This window comes from Panthera tigris, chromosome E3 (assembly GCF_018350195.1).
Source record: "Panthera tigris isolate Pti1 chromosome E3, P.tigris_Pti1_mat1.1, whole genome shotgun sequence".
Classification (NCBI taxonomy): domain Eukaryota; kingdom Metazoa; phylum Chordata; class Mammalia; order Carnivora; family Felidae; genus Panthera; species Panthera tigris.
In genome coordinates this window covers 33,302,171-33,327,932 of record NC_056675.1, presented here as the reverse complement: position 1 = coordinate 33,327,932, position 25,762 = coordinate 33,302,171, and the positions used below count along the sequence as shown (strand labels likewise).

The window sequence follows — 25,762 nt, the reverse complement described above, 5'->3', positions numbered from 1 at the left end:
TCAGAACACAGGAGCCGCGCAAGAAAGGAACACACGGGCTCAGGGTCTTGGCCTCCCCGATGCGTTATGCACGCTGTCATCTTGGACTCCCAGAGAGCCCGATGGAAACATTCCAGATCGACACCCTTTAAGGAGGCAAACGGAACACTCCGTGGTTCAGTAGTTACCTTGGTGCCAGTGATGACCCTGCAGAGACGCTCCCTTGCAAGTAACAGGACCTTTCTGAAAATGGGCCATAATGTTTAGGGGAGCTCGAATGGGGGCACCCCGGGGCGGCCTGTGTGCCCGCACACACGTGGGAGAATACGATTTGCCCATGTTGAATGGAATGAACCCTGATGTCTACTGGGAAAAAGAAGAGAGGTGTGGAAAGGGATAGTTGAAAGTAGGCACGTGCCAAGGGGAGAGAGTAACTCCCCAGGAACCAAAAAAAGTGAATGCCGAGTGCAAGCGTATGGGGAGAGATGCAAAACCGCATTCGAGTCTCAAAAGGGACCTGAACAGAGGTGAGATCCCCAGGAGTTCTCAATACACCCCAAACCAGACAACGGGGGGTAGGACACTAACAAACCTCCTCCCCGCAGAGGCTGAAACTCCAGAGAGAGCCCCGGGGACCTCAAAACAGCACATCTCTCTTTCCGACTTACATTCTGACCTCCCTGGCAGAGATCAGGCACTTCAAGAATACACCCAACGTTAGGGGTTTATTAGCAAATTCCTGTTGCTGATGAGACTGAGACCAACCTGAGCCTCAGCTTCCTTATCTGTAAAATGGGAGCAATCACACTTCTATCCTATGGTTATGTTGAGGATCTTGTTCTAGGATATGCCTAGGATAGTCTACACTCTGTGTGGAGACATTTTGGTACTTCCAAACTCAGGTGCTGACTGACCCAAGGCACATAGCTGGGACAAGGAGAGACTCCAACATCCTGGCAATGCACAGAACAGGAAGGACAGAGAGAAAAGAAGCTCTGCCCCCTCCCCAAACCCCCCCCCCCGATTCCTGAAACACATCCTGATTCTTCTCACCATCTGTTTGCCCCATTTTCTCTCCAGGGAACCTGATGAGCTCTCTTCTGTCAGCCACACAGTAGGCACTTGGGACTCAACAAGGAATTCTCCCCACTCCCTTCCCTGATACATTTATACCCTGAACTATCAAAAGTATTCTTCATAAGTCAAAAATAAAACCAACCAAACAAAAAAACCTTTCAGGAAATAGTTTTTTTATATCACGGTCTGTTTTCTAATCCTTTGGCGATTTCTTTCAACCTTTTCTTGAAGCACACGTCATAAAGTGGGGCTGGAAGGAGGCAGGATTTGGCAAGAGCTGGAGAACCCCATGGACCCAGATCTGAGTCTCCTGCACACAAACGTGAAGGGTAAGTCTGGTCACCTGTTTAGATGCTCTTGGCTTTCCCAGGCTCTGTCTTGGAAGGTTAAAATCATCAAGGGTATCTCCGGGAGACTGTATTTTCCAGAGTTACTTACAGGTCTAAGGAAGGAGGGGTCTGTTTGTTTGATCCTGGAAAAAGTTAGATTTTTATTTCCTGGCAAGAACTTGATTGATCATTTCCAGTTTTTACACTCAGTCTCTGCTTGCGTTTCATGGGTTCTCAGTTATCTTTTGTCCTAGGGAGCTGAATTTCTAGACCGTAAGCTGCTCATGGGAAGAGACTATATATTTTCTATCACCCTTGCATCTCCCAAACCCAAATTGGTCTTAAAAGGAGAGTAGATCCTTAGGCAAGTGCTATCAGCTGGTCAGTGTCCTTTGTTCATCCTTGGCTCATGAGAAACAGAACTGTTACCTCCGTGATCGCTGCCAGCTTTCATCTTTGGTTTGAGGTTTTAAACTCTACTCCTTGTTGACTTTCCAGGGAACAGGTCCCTGAGAAAAGGTTTCTCTTCCCCAGGAATCTGAGGCAGGGAGTGTTGGGGAGCTGAAGGGAAAACCGAATTCAAAGAGGGATGTATGGGTCTGTATAAGGCAAGAGGCAAAGAAAGCGGGGTCAGTTCTGTGAGGTTCTCTGGCTCTTATCCCAGAGGTTCCCGGAGACCACTTGTGAGAGAAGCCTAGAACTGAGTCACCTGGTCCAGGGAACCAGGTGAAGAATTACGTGGACCATACGTGTGGGTCTTGGTTTCCAGACCTGGCTCTGATACTGTCTGTCTGACCATCTTATACAGATGGTGCCTTTTTGGGACCTTCATTGTCTCTTGATTTTCTCACCTCCCTTCCCCCCAAATCTTGGTGTGGTCCTATAAGTTCTGTTTTTCTAAGACCCTTCTGGGCAGGCATCTTTAGCTGATGCCAAATCAAGAGTACTTCCGGGCACACACGTGGGGATGGGGAAGACGATGGGGATGATGCCCTTTGACGCGTATGCAGAAATCACACACACGTCCATATCGGCACTGTCTTCAGAAGTAAGTGTGAGTAGAACATGAGCTGTGCCCCTAACTCCACATACCGCTTTTGAACAGAGTCCAAGGACACCAACCCCCCAGATTCCCCTTGGGCCCTGCCATCCTCCCTAGAACTGAGTTGTTGTTTTTTAAAGAGTGCCCTCTCTTCCTACATATCCTTGCACCGATAACCAGAATGGGTTTTCCGCGGGTCCATAACCATCATCGTCACATAATTTTTAACATAAACTTTACACTATATACAATGTTATTTGGATAATACACTTACGTGTGAATTGTAGAAATCAAGCATGTGTATGATATGTACATGTGTACCCGAGCATTGGTATTCACAGGATAAGTGCATTTTACCACGTCTGATGTCTATCGAGTGGGAAGCTGACCTCATCGGATAGGACTAGATGTGAACACAGCATGATGTGAGGGGGTTGAATGGAAAAGCACAGCTGAATTTTGGTATAGACCCCACCAAACCTCTCATTCAGCACTTCCAACCCTGTTGGCCAAAAGAATATGAGGCATCCGGAAGGCCTAATTTTGTCTCAGGTGGAAATAAACACTACTTCTGCATGGAAGACCGCCTTTACGTGGAACCCTGGACTCCCGTGAAATACCGACCAATGAGTTTTGTTGCCACGCGTGCCATTTTTTTACCCCTAGAACTCTGAGTTCTGCCCACGTTCGTCGCGGTCAAACGCAAACAGCCTCTGTTTCAGAAACGACTCAAATCCCCTTCGCAAGGATTCCTGAACAACAGCTCTGCACAAAGAAACAGTACAGGGATGTGCCTGAAGTTAACAAATATATTCAGCTCTTCTGAAAGATATTTTGGTTTCTCAAATGAGTATTTATTTAGGTCTTATACCATAAGGGATTTCAGTGCAAGGTATTTATTTATATGGCAACCGATTATTAGAGCTGCACTTCTTAGGTTGAAAGGACATAAATTTTTAATCACCATTTAATTAACACCAACTTTGTTTTTTTGTTTGTTTGGTTTTTTTTTTCCTTTTTCATTAGCAATTCTATTTGCCAAGAATTCAGGGCATTTGTCATTTCCTGAGAAGGACGCAGAATATTAAACACACATCACTGGCAGACATATCAAATAGAATAAACAATGTGGGGCTGTAGGACTGCTATGGATCTGTTGACTAATTAACAGCCTTGGCTAGAGTCCCATTTAAGTGAAACTATTTCATTTGTAAACAAGGTGTAATTTTCTTGTTCCTTCCTTGAAAATAAGTGTGAGTCGATTTGACTGATTTTTGCTGTGATGATCGGTTTCATCAGAACAGCAGAGGGTGAAAACTTCTTAGGCTCTCTGCAACAGGGAAGAGAAACCTAGTCTAATCCACGAGACACCCAGTCACGTGGCTGGCTGTAATGACAAAGTGAGATGTGCAGAGGACAGAAGAGTGGGGAGATCATAATCCCGCACCTCTCAAGGAAGCCTCACTGGCAGAAAAACAGACGCATGAGGAACCTGTCTTCTCAGATCAGTGAAGCCAGAAGTGGCCTAAGACTGTAAGGATAGTGAGGACTATTTTTGAGAAACTCAAAGGTTTCCAGGGTAGAATTCATGCCCTAGAAGGCCCTCCTCTTACACACAGTGTTTTAAGCTGGGCCTGTGTATACTGTTACCGATCAACAGAAACGTATGTGTCTGCATTCAGAAGAAAGAGCCGGATCCCTCTCAAGTAGAGAAGGCCAGTTAGGGTGGCCAAAGTACCATTATGGATGCCAGCTGTGACTTGAGTCAGGTGAAACTCAGGCACAAATTTGGGTTCAGAGATTCTGGCTCTTCTTTGAGATCTAAGATCTCAAGCTGGAATGTCAGCGGAACCGTCTGTGATGGGTCCAGAGTCAAGGGCTTCCTATTTATGCCTTGATAGGCTTCTGCAAAGAACAGAACTGACTTGATTACTTTGGAATCGCTCGGCGTCATTATCTTTCTCTTGGCAATTGCCCATCTGATTCGACGGTCAATTTTCTGATGTTTGTGATCATCACCGTTGAGAGTCAACGAATTTGGAAAAGAGGGAAATTATACATTCATTATATATAGCATTCCAATCCTTATTGTTTATTTTGTTTAAAAAAAAACACTTTGGGTATTAAAGGAAGCACGTGTTTTTTTCAGTATGTTACTGTTGGTTCTTCCAAAAGCCCCATCTTTAGTCTCTTTACCTAGATAAACATGGGGTTAAGAGCAAAAATTATGCTGTTATTAGCAGGAGGGTTTTTGATCTATGGGACGTTATGAGTGTAAGTCACCTTCTCCCTGGAGGTCTCTGTCACAGTTGGCAGCCCCCTTGGGTTTTGAGGACACGGGAAGAAGACAGAAAGCCTCTTTGAGTTGATGACACAACACTGCCGTGTGTGCTGGGGAGACTTTGTAATTCATTTCACGTCATGACACGCCAGTCTTGTGAGGGAAGGAGGTGATCCTGGCTGGGGGGAATGTAGGTCTGGAAAGCAATGGGAGGGCAGAGGCAGAAAGTTCTAAAAGACAATACAGTCAGGGCTGTGCCTAAGACAGGAAATGGATATGGGGCTCTCGCAGTCTAGGCTTCTCCACTGTTGGCTCTTGGGCAGCAGAAGCATACCATCTGAGAAAGAAAATACAATGTCTGAATACGTTTGTCCTCGGTGCCTAGCCAGCCTCTTGGGCCTCTCAACCTCAAAGGTGAGGAGAGGACTTTTGGCCCCTCTGCCTCCCCACCGATGACCCTGAAACTTACTGCGACCACTTCTCATTACTGCCGGGTGCACTGGCCCAACGATGGAGCTATTCAATGAATCCTGAAGCTCTCAAAGAATCGTTCCTGGCCCCGCCCCCTGGCAGGAAAACCCTGCCTACAAGACAGAACGTGCCATGTGTAAAAGAAACAAGGTAGCTACCCCTCCGTCCCCTTCTCTGAGAACCCAAAGCAAAATGCGGGAGGAAACCAGGAGACTGTCAGGTTCATCTTAGCTTAGGGTTTCCACAGTATCTTCTTGTCAAGCAGACTCAGCCACTCTACAGAACCTGAGGCCTAGTCATCCCAGAAATCTCAGGGGCGATAATGAATGTAAAATAATCCAAATCAGAACTATATAAAATGTGCAACTAACATTGTTTGTGGGGGTTATAATACTTAGTTTTTAAACTAGGAAATTCTGAGAAAGTGTCAGAACATAACAACTACCTTTTTGAGGGGGGGGGACTTGGTGTGAGTGAGGTACTGTGCCAAGAGCTTCTGATGCTGAAGCTTCCCCTTCTCCCCGCACTGTTTTTTTTAAAGGCGTATCATTTCATATCACACACAGATCTGAGTAAAGCAAGAATCGGACAACGGGGGTGGCTCGGAAATGACAAATGCTCTGGGGAGTTTGTCATAGATCTCTGTTGGTGCTGGTGAAGCACTGTGCCTCCAATCGAGCGAATGTTTCAGAAGAGAGAAATCGTGTTTGCCACTGAAGTTTATCCACGATTTTGGAGGATGCTCAGGGTCGATGCATGAGGGTCTCTCATGTTTTGAAGGCTTTTGATCTGAGGAGGTTGGGGTGGGAACGAGTGTCCAACTGAATTTCATGAGGTTAAGGACAATTAACCTAAAAGCGTGCCAGCCTTCAGTGGACAGACGGCATCGTACTTTTTACAGATCACGGTACACACGTGGCTGCTGGCATATGCCACGATGTTGACAACCCTGGGAACAGTGACACACACTTGGACTCCACCATAGCTGTTCGGGGACCGAACGAGTGATGGTCACTCTAGGAGGTAAGGGGTAACAGATACTATACAACCCTGAGTCGTCACCAGAAGGGAGGGGGGGGAATGCAGACTTACGTACATAGGAATCTTCGGGATAAACTACAACAGCCTCTGTGTCCAGAGACAGACGACCCACAGATTAGGTGTCGGAGACATACACGTATCGGTTTGTGCAGCTCTGAACAAGACCATCGAAGCCAAGGGTGAGAGAGTGTCTGTGAAACACACAAGTTGACATCCAGAGAGATTCTCGTCGTTCTCCGCCTGAGGGCCCTCCTGGCCTTTTCCTCCAGATGAGTCTTGGAAACAGACTCTAGTGAAGGTAGCATGGTTACTGTGAACACGGGAATTTGCGATTCTTTGTGTGTGTGGTGGTGGGGGGGGGGGGGGCGGAGCCTGGGGTTGGTTCTGGGGTCGGGCCTGGGCAGTGATGGGAGGCATGACACTGAAGCTGAGACGGGTACAAAGCCAAACTTCCTAATCTCTTGCACGTCCAACTCGCTGCGGTGCAGACGCATTCGTAACTGCTGTGTCTGTTTCGGGTTTACATGCGTACCATATTGCTTATTCTGGATGAGAGAGACCGTTAGGCATTTCTGATGAGGAAATTACATGGTGGACTGGTCTTCGTGGACTTTGGAATATAGAAAATCATAACATCACCACTGGCCTCCGACGCATCGTTATTGCCAACATCCCTAGAGGGCGTGTCCCGGAGACCTGCCCTATTATTTATTATTTATTTGCTTTTTTTTTTTTTTTTTTTTTGGTTAAGGACTCACCTATCCGGTATCTGCCATGCTCCGCACACGCCTCACAAGATTCCTTGAGGGGAAGACTATGGCATGGAGCCAGGTGCAAAAGAACCAACAAAAAAAATACCTTCCTAAATCCCCTTCTCTTTGCAGGCACCATCGGACATCCGACATTTACCCTCCAGAACGTTGGCCGTTATGTATGTTTCCCTATAGATAAAACATTAATGGAAGGTTCTAAACATCAGATTCGATACTAGGCATTTTCTTGTACACACGTCTACTGCTGCAGGAATTCAAAACCCTGGGGGTGGAGTACATATTGTTCTTATTTGCAGCATAAGGCCTAACATGCTCTGAGATATACACGTCGTCGTGGCCTCTACTGTCCCTGGAACAGTACGACGCTGTGGACCTCAAGGACGATCGAAGGTAGCTGTCATTCACGGCCTGGGACGGCAGCGAGTGTTTGTAAGGGTCCGAGGGGCATCTCCCAATGACTAAGCGTCGCTCGTCCCCATGGCAGCGGAGGAAAGGGTTCTCGGAGGTGTGGTCCGGCAAGAGAGACTTGCTCCGTTTGCTGTCCTGCAGACCCTGGGGTAAGAGGGAGCTTTTGTTCCCCAAGAGTTTGCTTGAGGGCACGCTACAGAGACTCCCGTACAGGTTTCCCTCCAGAAGCCGTTCCCGGTCCTTGAGGCTTATGCTCCTGGAGGGCCTGCTAAGGTCTGTCTCCCGAGGTTTGTCGAGAATGTTGTCGTAGGAGTGCTGACGGCTGATCCTGAGTTTGTTCTTCTGGAACTGGAGGGTGCTGTTCTGCGCCCAGTCCTGCTGGTAGACCTCCTCCTGGGCGGCTGGGCTCCCTGTCTCCTGGAGCATCTGGTCTTCGTCGATGTCGTACAGGTTCCCCATCCGTAGGCAGGCGTCGCACTTGAATGGGGACCTCACGGTGAAGTGGCCTGAGTAGGTGGGCAGGTTGGAAAGGCAGCTCCTGCAGTGGGTGGAGTTCTGTCGGTACCGCTCGCTGCCCTCGCTGTGAGGGGGACTCTTGTCTTTCAGGGTGAAGTGCTTGGAGTAGAACTTATACTTGTCATTGTTGGGGGGTCCGTCTTCATTGTGCAGGGGGTTCCTGGTGGCCGGCAGCGCGGGGTCCCCCTTGCGGAAGTTCTCGTCGTGGTCTGGGTAGGCGTCGGTAAAGTCCACGTTCTCGGGAAGGGCCATGTTCTCAACGAACTGGGGAGGGTCTAAGTGGAAACTGGGCTCCTTCTCACCATCGATGGTGTAGATCTTGTCCCTGGGGGAGCTCGCTTTGGTTTTCAGGTAGGAGCGCTCGACCTCACTGCAGTCCTTGGGGTATTTGGAGGCTGCTGACCTTTTGAAGTTGTCCTTGGTCTTGTGGTTCTTGTTGTTGTCTGGCTCTCTGTGGCACGTAGCCCGACTCGAAGTTTCCGAGATGTCCGAATGGGCCACCTCTTCTGGAAGGTATCTAGGACTCTTTAGGGAGTGGGTCCTGTTCTCCACTGCTCCCTCGTCCCTCTGGGAGACAGGGTTCTGGCTCAGGGAGTCTTGGCGCAGTGATTCCATGGATTTCTTCCAAAGCTGCCGGGGCCTGGAGTTCGCTTTGGATTCTGTGCTCACGGCCACCTCCACCGTGTTGGGGTTGGACTCATTGAGCGTGAGAGGGTGCTGTCCCTGGAACACATAGTTATTGAGGCTGTCCTTGTGCCTATTGGCCACGAATGTTTGCAGTTCGTTCATGTTGTCCCCAAAAATGGTGTCTTTCCCCTGAAAGGACCTGTTGTCTGAATAGATCAAATTTCCCTTATCTGAAACCATGTCCATGATGAGGGAACCTCTTTGGATGAAGTCTGCAGCCCTTTTGGGGGAATCCATTCTTGAGGAGTTCATGTTGGACATGTCGGAGATGTTTTTGGCTGACCGAAGGAGTTTTAACATGTTGCTCTGGGATCCGGTCAGGTTGAAGTCTGGAGACTTCTTCTTCTCTTCGATGTGTACTCCATGAATGCAGCTGTAAATGCCCTGTGGGAAAGAACACGAGACATCATCAGTGGCAGCAGGGACACAAAAACACTGCACACCCAGGCTTTACCTGCGAAGGTGAGATGTGTCCTTCTGGGAGGAGCCTCGGAGAGATGGCAAAATCCAATCTGAATCCTGGTACTGTTTCTTAAATGTACCAGACCAGTGGCAAAGTGCCCGGCTTCTCTGGTCTCCCTGGCTCAAGACGATCTGACACGTTTGCCTATGACACTCATACACAGAGTTTGAGAGAAGGTATCGACTAATGGTCACGTAACCATACAGGTCTCAGTGCCTCCACAGTGGAACCTGGGGTACTGGATTGATAAGTGGGTTGCTAACTCATCTTTCCCCCTGGTTTCTCAGGATCATCTTTGGAGTGTGGATACCAGGGTCAGTTATTAAACTGGCACGGGGCCCCTGGGTTGCTCAGTCGGTTGGGTGTCTGACTTCGCCTCAGGTCATGATATCACGGTTCGTGGGTTCGAGCCCCACGTTAGACTCTGTGATGATGGCTCAGAGCCTGGAGCCTGCTTCGGATTCTGTGTGTCCTTCTCTCTCTGCTCCTTTCCTACTCACACACACACACACACACACACACACACACACACACACACACACTCACACACTCAGTCTCTCTCTCTCTCTCTCTCAAAAATGAATTAAAAAACATTAAAAAATAGAATAAACTGGCATAAAAGGACCATCCATTATTAATTCTTCAGGGGAGCTGCCCCAGCAACACACTGAAGCTGTCAGTCAAGGCATGAGACCCAAGCAGGTCAACCAGAAAACCCTTTGTGGTCACTCTAAGGGTGGACATCAAATCCATGGGTGATCAATCACACATTTTGGGGAAGGATAGATACAGAAGCTGGAATAGAAGGAGCAGACGCAGGGAACTAGTCTTGTCACTATGTGGGGATGTTAGCCTGAGAGTGAAGCCATCATAGGAGGGAGCACGGTACAGGGGATGGAGAGACAGGACATGGTTGGAACCCCTGGGGACACCACTTGGGACTTTTCACTTATGCCGCTTAATATATTCCGTGTGTGTGTGTGTGTGTGTGTGTGTGTGTGTGTGTGTGAGAGAGAGAGAGAGAGAGAGAGAGAGAGAGAGAGAGACAGACAGACAGACAGACACAGAGTGTTTCTGTGCATCTCTGTGCTGCGTGTGGTTCCTGCTTACCTGCTGCCAGGAGGCAGGGTCTCCAGTGCGCGCTCCTGTGGCTGCTGGGTGACGGGATCACCCAAATGCACTGTGCAGTTCACAGCACAGTGCTTCTGAACCTGGCCTGTGAACCCACACCTCCCACCCAGCTCAGTAACATGGGAATCTTACACCCTGACCCAGCGAGATTTGGCTTGTGTGGGTGAAAACCGGTGTATCTCCTGTACGTTTGGATCAACCCAGGTCTGTGCCTTGATTTCATTTTGTCAGTACTATAAAAAAGTAGGAGTTAATTTTTGTTGTTTTCTACAGGCGCCCCGCTGGCTCAGTCGGTAGAGCATACGACTCTTGGTATCAGGGTCGTGAGTTCAAGCCCCACATTGGGTATGGAGCCTACTTAAAAAAACATTTTTTTTTCTAAATCTGTAATTTTGTTCTAATGAGCTCCCCCCACACTGCTAGAGATTTTAAGAACTTCTGTCTCCCCCTTCCCTGACAGAGCAATATGTTAAAACCAGCTGAGATGGGCTGGCTGTCTGTTTGAGGGGGGCCCACAGAGGTGGTCAGGGGGCTGAGTTATGTTTCAGGAGCAGGAGGATGGCTGCTGACTGCTTTTGCTCTTCCCCAGTTTGCCCTAGGGCTCACAGGATACTGGGGAGGCACTTCCAGCTGCTGGGGTGCAGGGGGAAGCCTCGGAAAGGAGGCCACGCGATGGACCCAGCCCATACCCCAGGCTTGGGTGCTAGTGTTCTCCCACTCAGTTGACCCACCTTCTTGATGGGCTGCTGAGGAGGAGGGGGTGCATATCAGAGACACACGGAAAGAGCCAGAGCCTGGAACCCACTGGAAGTGAGTCCCAGCTCCACCTGTTAGTAGCTCTGTGACCTTGGATAAGCTGCTGCAGCCTAAAAAAAATGTGTTCTAACATTTATTTTTGAGGGGTGGGAAGGGACACAGGGAGAGAGGGAGACAAGAGAATCCCAAGCAGAGCCTGACGCGGGGCTTGAACCCATGAGCCGTGAGATCATGATCTGAGCCAAAGGCGAAGGGTCAACTGACCGGGTGCCCACCTTTTCTGGTGCCCTTCTTTTCTGTCACCTTTTACTCCTTCACACGCTAGCACGAGACCCCACTGCACACTTTCCCACGGCTGCAAGAAGACGCATGCTACCCTTTACTACCGAAGGTTTGTTCTCCTTGGACAGCAGCCCAGACCCTCCCTCGGCCCCGCCGTGGCTCTCCTCAAGGGCCCCTGACCACTCAGAACACTCCTGATGGGGCATGCACCCTACTGCCCTCTGTGGTTCCCTGGAGTCTGGGCTTGACCCCTGATGTATCTTCCAAGGCCTACACGTTTGTGTCCCCCCAACAAATCCACATAATGAGATCCTGACCCTAAAAGTTGATGGTGTTAAGAGGTGGGGCCTTTGGGAGGGGGTTAGGTCATAATGGTGGGGCGCTGGCCAGGCAGATGACTGCCCTCGTAAGAGAGGCCCCACATTGCCCACGGCCCTTCCATGTCGTGAGGACACAAGGAGAAGCCTTATGACCCAGAAGGGAACTCTCACTTGACCACGCTGCACCCTGATTTCACACTCCCAGCCTCCAGAACCATGAGAAGTAGGTGTCTGTTGTTCACAAGCCACCTAGTGTGTGGTGTTTGGTGATAGCGGCCCTGGGAGACTGAGGCAGTATCTACTTCTGCTCTCTTGGTCCTGACTGTGGGGGAGCCAGAAGCCCGTCACTGTTCCCAGGATCCCCTCCAAGGAGCCCATGGGACAGGCTGCCACAGTCTCCATCCCGTGGTCTCTGTCTTTGCTACGTCTCCAATTCCTCATGGCCGAAAACCGAGGTGGGTTCTTTTTGCTGGTGACACTGACTATTTTCTTCTAGGGGAGAGGGAGAACATTTTGGAGAGAAAAATTAAGAGCCTCCTGCAGACTAGAGGGCACATTTATTTTTTAACCCGGAAAAGCCAAAGGCCCCAGCTGTGGGAGAAACTGGGTTCTCATGTGAAGTGAATGACTTCTTTAAGCTCTGGCCCGCCCCCTTGGCAGGCCACGAGTGCCCACATATCCAGTCTGTATTTTGCTGCACTATCCAGGAGCTTCCCAAGGGACATCGGGCTCTTGGGGACACTTGCATGTGTCTGCTGCGTGGCAACAGCTAGGTCCACAGGCTGGGTGTTGAAGGTGCTACCAGAACTGGTGAGTGGAGACCCCTGGCTGCTGTGCAGGAAAACACCTGCCTCGGGTGCAGGCACCTTTAAGAGCATCCTGGATCCACATCCCTACACTCAGAAATGGACGGAAGCATGCAACCCAGCCTGGTGCACAAGACAGTCCTCCTCTTTCCTGCCTTGTTCTGGCATGATAGGTGAAGCAGGAGACATAAGGTGAGGCTGAAAGGGTCCCGTTCCGCCCTTCAGGGCCTCAGTTTCTCCATATCCATAGGATGGGTGTGGTCATGTCACACACAGGTGCTGTCAGGATTAGAGATGACAGGGGGACGTCAGTCACCTGGCCCTTACTCGCACGCTGGGCATGATTCGTTGTGGGGTTGTGATCTTGGCTTGGTAGGAAAAAGTGGGTTCTTGGCTTGGGGATTCCCCACTGCACGTTTGTTAAAGAAAATGTTTACATGCCTACAACGAGGGCGCTTCTGTTTCTGTGTGTATGGCCTGCTCGGTGTAAAGAATATACATGTAAGCTGGCATGTGTGTGAACGTGCCCATAAGACAAATTTAAGAGATGTGTGTTAGCCCTTGATCAGAAAGGAGGAACATTTTTCTTGAGCAATCTGAAAGCCCTGCTATGCGTGAAATTGGGTGCTGAGCTCATTCTGAGTTCCCTAACAAATGAGAGAGGCAGGAAAAGTATATTAAATATGAAATCCTTCTCTTCACACATATTAGGGCTGCACTTATTTAAAAGATAGTATCTGGGGAGAAGGAGGGTCAGTGCTCAAGTAGCATTCCCTTCAGCCTTTGAGGACACAGGAATGCTGGTGGATGGGAGTCCCCAAGGGGCACAAAAGTCCTTGCAGTGCTCCTGTGAGGCACGGGGTCCTCTCTCCCCCAGGGAGGGGAGACTGAAGTTCAGATTCCAGCCTGTAAAGCTGATGATGCCTACTCATGTGTGCCCCACTGCCCCCCAATCCTGCTCAAGATGCTTGCAAGGGAAGCGGGGGATTTAGTTCATGCCTCATAATGACGGTCCTCTCAACTGGCTGCCTTAATGGTATCTCAGAGGAAACGCTCTTCGAGATCCAAGCAGGATTTACAAGGAAATGCAACAGTGTGCATTTGCTCATGATAATCCCAGAGTCATTTGGGTATGGAAAGCCTTTAGTAATTGGTGGAGAGAATTAGCTTAAAGTTGGCATAATACCTAGCTAGATGCGTGCACATTGTTATTTTTAAGCAGTCTGTGTTTAGATGCCATCAAGTTAATTAGGAAATATGTATTTGCACAGAATGCAAGTTAAGAGTGCCACTGAACAGAAAACAATAAATCTTCCTCACTAAGCTAATATGTGCCTTCTGAATCTCCCAAGTTCTTAAAATCACCAAATGCTAAGAAAACACAAATTCCTTTAAAAATGATTATTTAGTTTTCCCAATAACCATTAGCATATAAAACCAGGTGTTTGTGCCCAAGTGTTTTTCACCATGTTTCATGTCTTAATTCATTAAATTCTTTCAGAGTGAAAACATTCCAAGGTGAGTAAATGGGAGAAATAGGTAGATAAATAAATGGACGGGATGGATGGATGGATGGATAGGTAAATGGGTGTAGGGATGGATGTACAGATGGATGAATGAAATGGGTAGATGGATAGATAAAACAGGTGGGTGGATAGATGAGATGAATGGATGTATGGGTGAAATGGGTGAGTGGATGGATGGATGGGTGAATGGATAGATGGACGGATGGATGGATGAAATGAATGGATGTACGGGTGAAACGGATGGATGGATCGATGAACTAGGCAGATGGATGGAAGAATGACTGATGGGCTGTGAGGTAAATAGATGTTATATTCTGTTAGAAGATGAGTGAAGGATATGCACATATGATGTAAGTGACAACAAGATCATGTCAGTTGCACGCACATATGTGTCATGTACTATGATCTGTATCAAATCTCTTGTGTTGCTTGTATTTGATGTTTGTTGCTTGTGTGGGAACCTGTGCTCTGGCTGGTACCACACCACCTCGGCTCAAGTCCCGGCTCCACCAAGGCTGGGCAGCCATGGATGATCCTCTGACCTCATTCCCCATCTGTAATCTGGGATGAAGAACAGTTACACGCCTCACAGAAATGGCTTGTAGGTGAAATGAGATGAAGAGTATGAAGTCCGTACAGGGTGCTTGGCACCTATCTGTGCTGCACAAATACAGGCATTTTCCATGATCGTTGCTATTACTGATGACCCATATGTGCTTTTTTATGGTAATATACACATGCCACATTGTGTAACAGGAGAGGGGTTTTCCTTGCATTGTGGGCGAGTTCGTTATAGCATGTGTGTTTGCGGCTGTAGTTCATGCTGGGTTGAATGTGTATTTTGTTTTCTGTTTGACATGTGTGCCTTTCCTCGTGGCCCTTCGTGTCTTTGTTTCGTTGGAGGCTCTGTTGTAATGCAGACGCTCTTTGTGTTTTGTTAGATGTGCGGATGCAGAGCATGCCATGGGATGTATATTTGGTTTTGGCATATGTGTCCCACTGGGATGTGTGCATAAACTGTAACATCCTGCACAGGAATGGTAGTCGTGTCGTAAAGCACATCGGCTGCTAATGGTGGACGCCAAAGACTGCTTCATTTGGCCTACGTGGTATTTTGGTGTTGTCTAAAAAAATGGAACTAGTTACTAATATTTAAAGAGTGGGAAGCCTTCACATAAAATCAGATGACTACTTTCTCTCTGACAACCTACAAGACCTGATAATATTGCCCTTGAATTCCCATAAGACAATACTCAGCAGGACCTGAGGACTGCCCCCTCTGGGTGTGGTAGGCATTCTCAAGTGTTCCCTCACCTTGAACCCCAGGGACATTTGCTGTTTTTCATCTCACTGGTGCTATTTTTCTCATGCCCAGCCTGCATTACCCATTTTCCTTCCCTCTCTGGCTTCCCGCGGTCACCTGGGTTTGCTACCCCTGGGTTAGGAACACACAGAATCTGGATGCCTTTATGACAAGCCCAACAGGGATTGGTGAGCGAGGGCAGGATGTGCAAATCACCCCCCACCCAGGAGTCCAGAGTCCTCGATTCTCTGGGAGCCCCGTGCTCTTCTGGACCTGCTGCTGCATCGAGAACGAGCCGCCCGAGGTACTGACCCTGCTGATGGAGAACAGCAGCCCCGGCCGGTCGGAGCACACGCCCGTGAAACAGAAGCGCAGCTTCCAGTAGAAGAGGTGTTCCCAGATGAAGGTGATGAGGCTGAGGGCCATGGCAGCCGCCAGCATGTAGAACACGCCCGCCATGTTGTCGATGTCCAGCTGACTGCTCATCACCTCGTTCTTCTCATTGTGGCAGATCCCCGTGAGCCACAGTGTCTCCAGCTCCTCCATCTCGCCTGGACAGAGGACAAGAGCCACAGGCAGTGAGGAGCACGGTATACACTCTGGTTCTGGACACACGCGGGTGACCCACAGCTGGACATGCAACCTGCAGGCGAGTTCCTGATGGCACCATGTCTGCATGCGCTCATTCGTTGGGAGAAGGTAATAACGATAACAATACCTACCTGATCTCGTGAGGAGGATGAAGTGAGATAATGGATAGTTACATTCAGTCCGGGTCATGTTTTTGTTTTTGTTTTTGTTTTAATGTCATTGCGTTCTGCCCTTCCTGCTTTTCTCTACCTGTGTCTCTGACACCCACCCAAGCCTGGAATAGGGCCCTACCATGGAAAGGCTCATGTTCCAGGTATGACTTCATCACTTCCTAGCTCCTTCAGAACTATATCTCTCCTGTCTATAAAATGGATATAATAATAGTGCATACTTCCTAGACTTCTGGGGAGGACCAAATGAGCTGATGGGTGCAAACTTTCTAAAGGTAGTGCCCGGCTTATGTAAGTGTTCATAAATAGTAGTGTTCACAGGATGGAAACGCCCAGCACCATGCCTGGCACACGGCAGTCCTCGCATATATGTTGCTTCTTTCATTTTCCTTTAGAACATCTGGGGCTATTCCAGGAAGTCACCCACCACCAGTGCACTTGGGGCAAAAAGCACGAATGGAAAAGAGGCTTCTCGATCAGCTCTGAATGGCTCCTTGCAAACTAAACACCTCGCCACTTGAGCAGGCAGCTAGAGAAGCAGGTGGAGTTTTCAATGGAAAAGAAAAAGTAGGCGTGCGTAGCATTATTTCATCTTTTATGTGTGTTTCATCCAATTGCCATTTAGGAGGAAATTCTCTGATCTAAACGTCTAGCAATTAAACTGTCTAGCAGTTCACGAAACTATGGCACTTACGCTACGATTCAGACTTTAAAAATTATCCTTCAAGGACAGTGAAAATCACAGATGATGTATATAATGTTAAACGGAAAGTATGATTTTTGGGCATGTGTGTGTTATCTAAGATATAATATGAAACAGGCAGAGAAAAGTAAAGGAAATACTGCAAATGTTTCTTTGATTCCCTTTGGAAGAGGTTAGCACAATTAATGCTTTCAAGTTGCTTTCTTTCTCACTCTTGAATGATTTGGCTGAACAGAGCAATCTAGGTGGATAATGATTTTTTTCTGGACCTTTTGAAGATGTTACTGAGTTTTCTTCTGATCTGGATTATAGTCGTTGAGAAGTCGGCGAGTAATCTAACTGTTGCTACCTTCTATGCACTCTGTGCTTTTTCTCTGATTGTTTTTGAGACTTTCATTTTGTCTTCGGTGTGGAATTGAAATGTGGATTTGCTTTAGGATTTTTTCTGCTCTGTGACCCAGTGGCGTTCTTTGACATGTGACTTATAACTTTAATTCTGGAAAAATCTCACCATCCTTACTTTGAATATCGACTCTCCCTCTCCCCCCCATTTTTAAAAACTTAATAGAATGTACTTTTTAGAGTAATTTTAGGGTTACGGAAAAATTGAGAAGTTCAGTGGGTATAGCAAGTTCCCATACACTCCTCTCATCCTCCCCCCCACCCCGCCCTGCCTCAGTTTCCTCCATTAACATCTGGCACTGGGGTGGTAATTTTTTTTTAACAATTCATGAACAGGTATTGATACATTATTACTAATTAAATTCCACACTTCACATTACGGTTCACGCTTTGTGTTGTATGGTTTTGTGGGTTTTGCCCAATGCTTAATGCCATGTTATCTGCCATTACAGTATCGTATAGAATAGTTTCACTGCCCTAAAATTCCCGTGTGCCCCCGATTCACCTCTCCTCATGCCCCATCCCAACTCCTGACAAGCACTGATCTTTTAATGCTCTCTATAGTGTTGCCCTTTCCAGAACATCCCATACTTGGAACCATAATGCACACAATAGCCTTTTCAGACAGGTTTCTTTCACAGTAACAACATGCATATTTTTTATTTATATTTTTTTAATTAAAAAAATTTTTAACGTTTATTTTTGAGAGAAAGAGAGCATGAGGGGGAGAGGGACCAAGAGAGAGGGAGACACAGAATTGGAAGCAGGCTCCAGGTTCTGAGCTGTCAGCACAGAGCTCGATACGGGGCTCGAACTCACGAACCGTGAGATCATGACCTGAGCTGAAGTCGGACACTCAACTGACTGAGCCACCCAGGTGCCCCAACAGGCATCTTTTTTAAATGTGGGCAGTCATCTGATTTATAAAAAGATGCAACAAAATTTAAAATGATACAAAATATCAATTTCAAAACATCAAAAAGTGAGTGTATTTAACCATACTCAGCCCATAACAGAGCAAATGGGTAAGTGGAATAATTCAAGCTGGAGCATATTGCTATACGAACTGGCAGCAGTAAAAGTTGATAAATGAAGGCAGAGGAACTCTATTCAGAATTAGAACCGAGGGGCTTCATAATCATCTGGCGTCTGTTCCATGTTGTACTTATGGCTAGAAATGCACATGATGGGAACTTCAGAGATCTTTTGGATCCTTCCTTTAAGCTCCTGGTCAGCAGTGGCTACAGTGCAGGGCTTGTGCTGAGAACAATATGCATTTAAGTTCCTCCACGTCCTTCCATGGCTTGACACAGCTTGCTTTTGTTTGTGAATAATATGCCATTGCATAGATGTACAGTTTGCTCATTCCCCTACTGAAGGATATTTCGGCTGCTTCCAAGTTGGGGCAATTACGAATAATGCCGCCATAAACATCTGTGTGCAGGTTTTGTGTGGACATATGTTTCCAGCTCATTTGGGGAAAGACCTAGGAGCACGATGGTAGGATTGTGTGGTAAGAAGATGTGTAGCCTTGTGGGCAACTGCCAAGCCCTCTTCCGAAGTGGCCGTGCCATTTCGTGTCCCCTGTTGAGCTTCCGTCACTCCACATCCTCACCAGCATTTCTCATGTTGTCAGTGTTTCGGGTTTTAGCCGTTCTAATAAGGTGCATAGTGGCATCACATTGCTCTGAGCTGCAAGCCCCTAAGGACACGCGACAATTCTCTTTTCTTCTGATTGTGTTTTAAGTATTCTAAACCTTCTCATTCTGTTCTCTAGGTTATTCACTTTGCTTTAGTATTTTCCATTCCTTTATCACTCTGTCCTGTGGTTAGATGCTTCCCGCAGATCTATTTTCCAGCTCATTTATTCTTTCATTAGTAATATTTAGCGTTATGCTGTCATTTAATCTATTCTAGTTCTTATATTCACCTGGCCATTTAAAAATTCTGCCTGTTCGTTTTTATCATAATGTCTCATTCTTCTGTTATGACTTAAAAAAAACTTCTATATTTAATAATTTCAAACCCACCATCTTTCAGATTATTCTCTGCCTTGCCTCCTCCCCCTAGTCCTTGTTGGGATTCACATACGTCTGGTTGCTGTGTGTGCTGACCTCATGGTGGATTTCTTCCTTGTGCTGTTTGTAACTTCTGAGTCTGAGCTAATACTCAGCAGAGGTTGTTTTCCCCCCTAAAGCATGGGGCCCCCAAGCACACTGGGCTATAGGAATGTTCCTACAGTGGGGTTGAGTTAGCTTCTTCTGTGGTTCCCAAGGTACTCACAAGGTAACAGTTTCTGTATGAAAAAAAAAAAATGTGACTGCCTTTGCCACGCCATTTAGTGTACATTTGGACCTCCATACTCATTTAGGTTTTTAAAAACTATTTATTTTGGGGGGTGGAAAGCACAAGCGGGGAAGGGGCAGAGAGAGGAGAACAGAGGATCCGAGCACTCTGCAGTGACTGACAGCAGTGAGCCCACCGTGGGGCTCTAACCTACAAACCGTGTGAGATCATGACCTGAGCCGAATTTGGACGCTTCGCCGACTGACCCACCCAGGTGCCCGGATATTCATTTAGGTTTTAATTTCTCACTCAAGAGCTTCAAAGAGATGGCAAGGCGACTTTTACTGCCTTCACTTTTATGGACAGCTTTTTCTAGTCTTTTCACAGATGCGCTGATTCACTGGAGAGCTCAGATTTATGCATCCACATACCTTGGATGTTAAAGCCACGGCCTCCACCCCTGCTGCCTAGGTCCCCTGAGGCTGCCGCACCTCAGCAGGAAAAGTGCCCGTGAGAATATCCCATCCCCTTTGGTTTCCTTTCCCTTTGCTCTTTACTGTGCTTTGTGCAAGCACACATGTGCATATGCATGCGTGCCTACGTATGTGCAGATGTGCATGCGCGGGTGTATGCGTGAGCATGCCTGGAAGGGTGCGCATGCGCAGTCGTATGTGTGCGCATGCGCCTACTTCTAATCCTGCGCTGTGATGTGTTTGTAGCCGCAAGGGGGCTGCTGCTGATTTAGTCTCCGTTGTACCACAACCATAGAGGCATGTATACCTCTTGGTATCAGGGCTACAAAAGCATTGCATTTTTGAGGGGAGACAACAGAAAACCTATCCCTTTGTAAGTTCATCACCTACAAGGAAGGGTGCTGGCTCACCAGTGGTGCAGGCTAAGTTATGGGAAGGGACATCTCAGTTTCAATTCCTTTCCTTCCGACAGCCTCCAGAACTTTGCACATGATCACATTTGTCCCGGGATCCTGTGTATCATCATCTCATCGTCTACGCCGGCACCCCCACCTGCTCATCCAAACCCTTCTACGTTTTGGCTTCCTCTTCTCAAAAACACCAGTGCCGTCCCTTCGAAACTACTGTGTGCTGTTGACTTTCCTCTCCCTTTGGAGTTTGGGAGGACACAAAAGTGAGTCTTCTCACCATGTTTCCGTCCATGTTTTGTATGCCCAGAACAGGGTCAGTCTGGGTAAGGAAGAAACATCATTAGATTCCTTTCACGATGTAAATACAAAGACTGCCTTCTCACCAAACATCTCTCTCTGAATAAGTCACCTCGGTAAACCAGACCCGTGTCGCAAAAGGAGGGAAGACACACATTTCTCAATCTCAATTACAGCCTGTTCCAGTCATTTTGCAGTCACTCATTTCCTGCCTTGTGGCCTTCTACTAGTTCACTGAACTGTAGTTCAAATACTTTCTTATTTCGTTTTTAATTTACTCAAGTATATTGTAATCTCCTTGGGGGAGATCAGGGACCGTGTTTCATGATTTTGATATTTTTCATGGCCTGCAGCACACAGCAAGCACTGAATCCCTATTTTCTGTTTCTATTTCTTTCCCTGCATCCCGGGGCTTAAATTAGGCAGCACTGCAAACATGTTCAGATCTGCCGGGTGAGTTTTTCTGCCATATAAATAGAGGAAACACAGATCAAAAGGGAGCTTGCCGTGGGCTTGGGAGTAAGAGGCTGAGAAGTATGCATGTCCTCAGCTGGGGTGAAGCGGCGAGGGTCATTTTTCGAAGGAACAGCTCTAAGATGCTCGTTCCACCGTCCGTTTCTTCCGTTACAAAGAGGCCGCGATCTTTGTCAATGTGGTCTTGTGAGCTGGAGCTGGTAAGTGGGACAATTAAATCTGTTTCCTGAGGCAGACTCATTCTTGCTGGGAAGACAAAAGCTAAGTGCTCTCCTGGGAGCACAGAGAGCCTGGGCCACTGTGGGTGTGCGGCCAGGCTCCAGTGTCGTCCTCCTCGCACCTGAGAGGACAGGTCCCTGCATGAAGCTGCAACCCCCACCTCCCCACACCCCCACCGCCGCATATATACATCTAGGGGCAGGAGGCTCACCAGCACCTGAGGACACCTCTCCATCCATGCATGTCACACCTGTTCGAAAGTTCTTCCTGTATCTGTCTTCAGGGGGCACGATGTTGTCTGCCACAGGTAATCCCTGCCAACCTCTGAGTTCTGTGCCACCCTGAGGAAGGCTGTAAGGCCCATACACAGAGCAGGCATCCCAGCTCTCTCCCTTCCCCGTGTTGCCATGAAAAGGCAGAGTGGTGGGGCTTTAAGAGGCAGGGGCCAGAAAGATGTAAAATCTAAAAGGGAACAGGTGAGAATAATTGAGACAGAATCAGCCATATGCCTGAGACTTGCTTCCATTAGCTGCTTGGATGATGCTGTGAGGCTGCTGAGTATGTATCCAGCCGCTCACTCAAAAGGTACACGCTCGTTTCTAGTTTGCAAAAAGGAGGCAATGCAAATTCAAATAGACACCTTCCCCAAAAGCACAAGAAAGAACGTTGCACGTAGAAAACACTAGGATGAGCCTCAGGAGGGAGGGCCCTTACCTGACAGGTTTGAGGAGCAAGTCCAGGCATGCTGTCGGGTGGAGACTGCCCGCACTGGACTGCCTTGGGCACTTAGGACCCATTTGACCTTGGTCCCGGTACTCTGCTTGCCTACCCATCCACTCATCCATTCCTTAACCTATCTTCCTATTCTCATATTTAACAAAGTTACATAAATTCCCTTCCATTTCAGGCACTATGCCAGGATTTTCCGAAATTAACCCATGCAACCCTCATGTCAACCCAATGTGTTTGGAGCCATCACCACACCCATTTTACAGACGCACAGAAAGGAATCTGCGCTCTCTCTCTATCGCCTACAAGCAGCATGTGACAGCATCTCCTACGAGTCGTGCTGGAGTTCAGTGAGGTCACGTGCACACCCATTGCTCAGGAATCGTTGAAGATACTGTTAGTTCCTGCATGAAGCCAGGGCAGCTGGGGGTGTTGGTGGATCTCATTCCCCCCGCCCTCTGCCTTGCCAATTCGTGGAGTCTGTGATCCCCGGAGGGCACGTCCAGAGAGAAGGCTTCGCCCTCCAAGAGGAATCTGTTATGTCCAAAGTAAGAGAAATCAGTTCCTTATCTGTCCTCAGACTCCTCTGCACTTCCAGAGGGACTGCAGTAGCTTTTCAGATTAGATTTCATTCTCCATAAGACTGTCTGAGAGCTGAGGGGATTGCTTCGGGAAGAGATTTTATAGCATGTGGTGTGTGTAGCCTTCAGACTTCCTGAGCATTTCTCCCCCGAGGTCGCTTGTAAAAAGTTCATTTTGGACCTGTACCCTTTAGGCTTTGTCCGGGGCCTGAAAATATGCTGCAGTACATCTTGTGACACCAACCCACACACAGACCCTTGCTGGCACATATCCACATACTGCTTTTTCTTGGTGTCGGGCCAAAGCACCTGGCCCAAGGCAATGACGCTATGGAAGGATGTAGTGTGTGGTTTGAGGAAGCTGGGTGTGATGCCCTCTTTCATTTCTAGTCAAGGAAGCTGATGCTCTTTGGTTCTCCGAAGGCTTCATTTGGTCTTGCCTTACTCCCTCATTCATTTGCTCGCTCATTCATTCACTGAGAAAAGAACATTTTTAAAGCATTTAGATGGGGTGCCTGGGTGGCTTGGTCGGTTAAGCGTCTGACTTTGGCTCAGGTCACGATCTCACAGTCCGTGAGTTCGAGCCCCATGTCGGGCTCTGTGCTGACAGCTCAGAGCCTGAAGCCTGTTTCAGATTCCGTGTCTTCCTCTCTCTGACCCTTCCCTGCTCATGCTCTGTCTCTCCCTGTCTCAAAAATAAATAAAACATTTAAAAAAATTGAAAAAACATTTAGCACGTCGTTGGCGGCATCCCTGTATTTTCATGTAGAGACAAATCCTACGTAGTCTTGGGGTGCCGCTAACTCTGAGTCCTTTGGGAGGGAGGATCCTGCAAACCAGTAATTCTGGCAAGATGAGATGCCTGTGCATGGGGCTGGAGGCAGGAGAAACGTGGGGCATCTGGACATCGGAGAGAGGTGCAGAATTTGCAGGGAGGAAGAAGTGATCCAAGGGGGCCCAATCACAAAGGACCTGGCTTTTGTGTTGAGGAGCTAGGGTGTCCAGGGGGTGGGGGGGACACCGGATGAGACCAGCTGTATGCTTGCTGCATCCAAGATTCTTCAGTGTCCGTCTCCCCACACATAATGTAAGGCAGGCTGTTACGGGTGGGTGGGGTGGCAGATTTGAGTGATGGGGCTACAGTGCGGAGGTCTCCAGTAAATTCCATGCCGGTGACAGAATCACTGTTGGAGTCCTGTCCCGGTCTCGGGGGCAGGCAAGCCATGCGGATGAAACTCTCCTGCTCTCAGGATATATGGTAACTACAGAGAACTCTATCCGCAGGAAATCACTGGTAAGGATCCGTTGTGAATTGTCATCCCCATCACCAGGGCCCATGACAGTTTACTCTGGATGTACCAGCTGTGTGGTATCAGGCTGAAAACTAGCCAGTGGGCACCTCTTCAGTGCAGCTCAGAGGTCTCCACTTGCAGGAAGTCTTCCCTGAATGCACAAGGACATGGGTACGAGATCACGGTTTCTCCTTCCACAGCATCCTGGGTCTTTCATCAGCAGAGAATCTGTCGCACTCCAGTATAGTTGCCACTTGCTTCTAAGTCTTCTCCATTGGGAGGTGACTTCATTCCCCCATTTGGGGACTTTATTCAGGGTGGGCATCCTGCCATATTCTTCTTATATCCCCAGTCCCTGGCACAGGGCTCAGCACACAGAGGATCCATACAACTGTGTTGACTGTAGATGACACGAGGCTCCTTTCCTTGATCAGCTTCTGATACACTGGAGCATCAGCATAAGGCAAAGAGAGGAAGCAATCTGTGAAGTCCCAAGCAGAGGGGTCAGGAATCATCTCTGAAGCCCAGAAATCAAGGCCAACTCTCAGGGCAAGCGAGTTCCGATCAAAGATCCTGGCATAGATTTTGGTGGTTCCCCACAGGGAACCAACTTCCATCTATAGCCGAAAGACGTCAGGATGATGTCGCTGCTGATCCCATTAGGGTTTTGCTGTCAACGCCAAGAGGAGAGCTGACCCCGTTTCAATCCTGTTTTCATGTCTTGCCCAGGGACTGGGCACTTCATGTTTCTCAGAAGCCCGAATGGAATTGGAAATGGCAAAGGAACAATTTTCTTTGTCGAAATCTAGGGCACCGTCAATGACAGGCTCATGCTCTCGACGATAACAGATTCGGTCATTGTGAGCTCTGAACTGTGGTCCCCAGAGTGAGGACAGCTTGGGGTCTGCAGGGTTGACACCACGTGTTCTCTTTGTCCAGTTGCCCTGGAAGGAAACTGCTGTCAGGTCTGGGATGGAGTCTGTGGGCCTGGAACAGAGTGAGGTCAGCTAGATCGTTCGATTACTGACCTTGGTGCCTTACCTTTGTTAATTTTACATTCTTGACTCAAAGCCAGGTGACCTTGGATCTGGAAATCGCATTCCAGAGCCTAGGACCTCTGTATCCATGACCTATGAGGGTCAATGAACAATTTGCTGGAGAGAAAAAATTAAAAAACCTTCGGTGATGGTGATAGTACAAGAACCTGGACACAAATAGACTAAATCTGGAAGATGCATCTCCCTTATTTAAGTGTCAGAATATTCCATTTCTGTATAATGCTGAGAAGTCACAAAAGCAACATAAAAATAGGGCCAAGCTTAAAAGTATCCAGTCAGATGCAGAGACAGGCTGTCTTTGGCATCAGTGTTTTACTACCACCTTCCAGCTGAGGTCTCTGCTCTGTGGACAGAGCCAGGAGCACTGCATGAGGCAGTGCTGCTGGTCGCCATCTGGCTGAGATTTCACAGGCCACACGATCAACGGTGCACTGTGGACTTGGGGACTTGCATGCACACAGGTCCCCAGCCTGTGTGTTCCTGAAGAAGGGGAAGGAAGAAGAGTATAGAGATTGTGCAGCCCCATCAAACATCAGACAACATACATGGTCGCAATTCTCCAACACATGGTGGGAGTGGGGAGAACTAATTCTCTAGAGTAAAACTGCAGAAAAATGGCAAGATGTCCAGGAAATCCTGTGCGGGCCAAACACCTGTGGAGTCTGCTTAATGCATGTGCCTCACACATGTATGGATGGCCAAGGTGCCATGGCTTAGCAGGCATATGCACTTGTGAGCATAAATGAATTCACAGTAACTTTTTGACAACTGCTCATTTCCCCCATCAATAGTCCTGAAAGTCCTATGACTCATCTTGTATGAGGGCTTTTTAATACCACAAGGAGGTCCTTGTGTCTTAAAAGGCCCTAGACATAAGCGGCCGGCG

At 48.0% G+C, this 25,762-nt stretch overlaps 1 protein-coding gene and 3 long non-coding RNA genes across 4 annotated transcripts in view; 3 read left to right on the top strand and 1 right to left on the bottom strand.

The window, feature by feature from the left end:
* Positions 1-1,316: 1,316 nt before the first annotated feature.
* Positions 1,317-7,054, top strand: LOC122234526. The gene is made up of 4 exons (XR_006212290.1): positions 1,317-1,385; positions 6,081-6,202; positions 6,373-6,518; positions 6,972-7,054. It is a non-coding gene; the product is annotated as an uncharacterized LOC122234526 (long non-coding RNA).
* Positions 7,055-7,126: 72 nt separating this feature from the next.
* GRIN2A (glutamate ionotropic receptor NMDA type subunit 2A) overlaps positions 7,127-25,762 on the bottom strand; it is a 367,847-nt gene continuing 349,211 nt past the window's right edge. Inside the window, exons 12-13 of the mRNA XM_042971083.1 lie at positions 15,504-15,742; positions 7,127-8,988 (exon numbers count right to left, since the gene is read on the bottom strand). Coding sequence (XP_042827017.1) covers positions 7,189-8,988; positions 15,504-15,742 — 2,039 coding nt within the window. The 3' untranslated portion in view covers positions 7,127-7,188. The remainder of the gene's footprint in view (positions 8,989-15,503; positions 15,743-25,762) is intronic.
* Positions 11,610-20,613, top strand: LOC122234525. The gene is made up of 2 exons (XR_006212289.1): positions 11,610-12,011; positions 20,289-20,613. It is a non-coding gene; the product is annotated as an uncharacterized LOC122234525 (long non-coding RNA).
* LOC122234527 lies at positions 15,441-16,524 on the top strand. Its single transcript, XR_006212291.1, has 3 exons — positions 15,441-15,597; positions 15,703-15,890; positions 16,348-16,524. It is a non-coding gene; the product is annotated as an uncharacterized LOC122234527 (long non-coding RNA).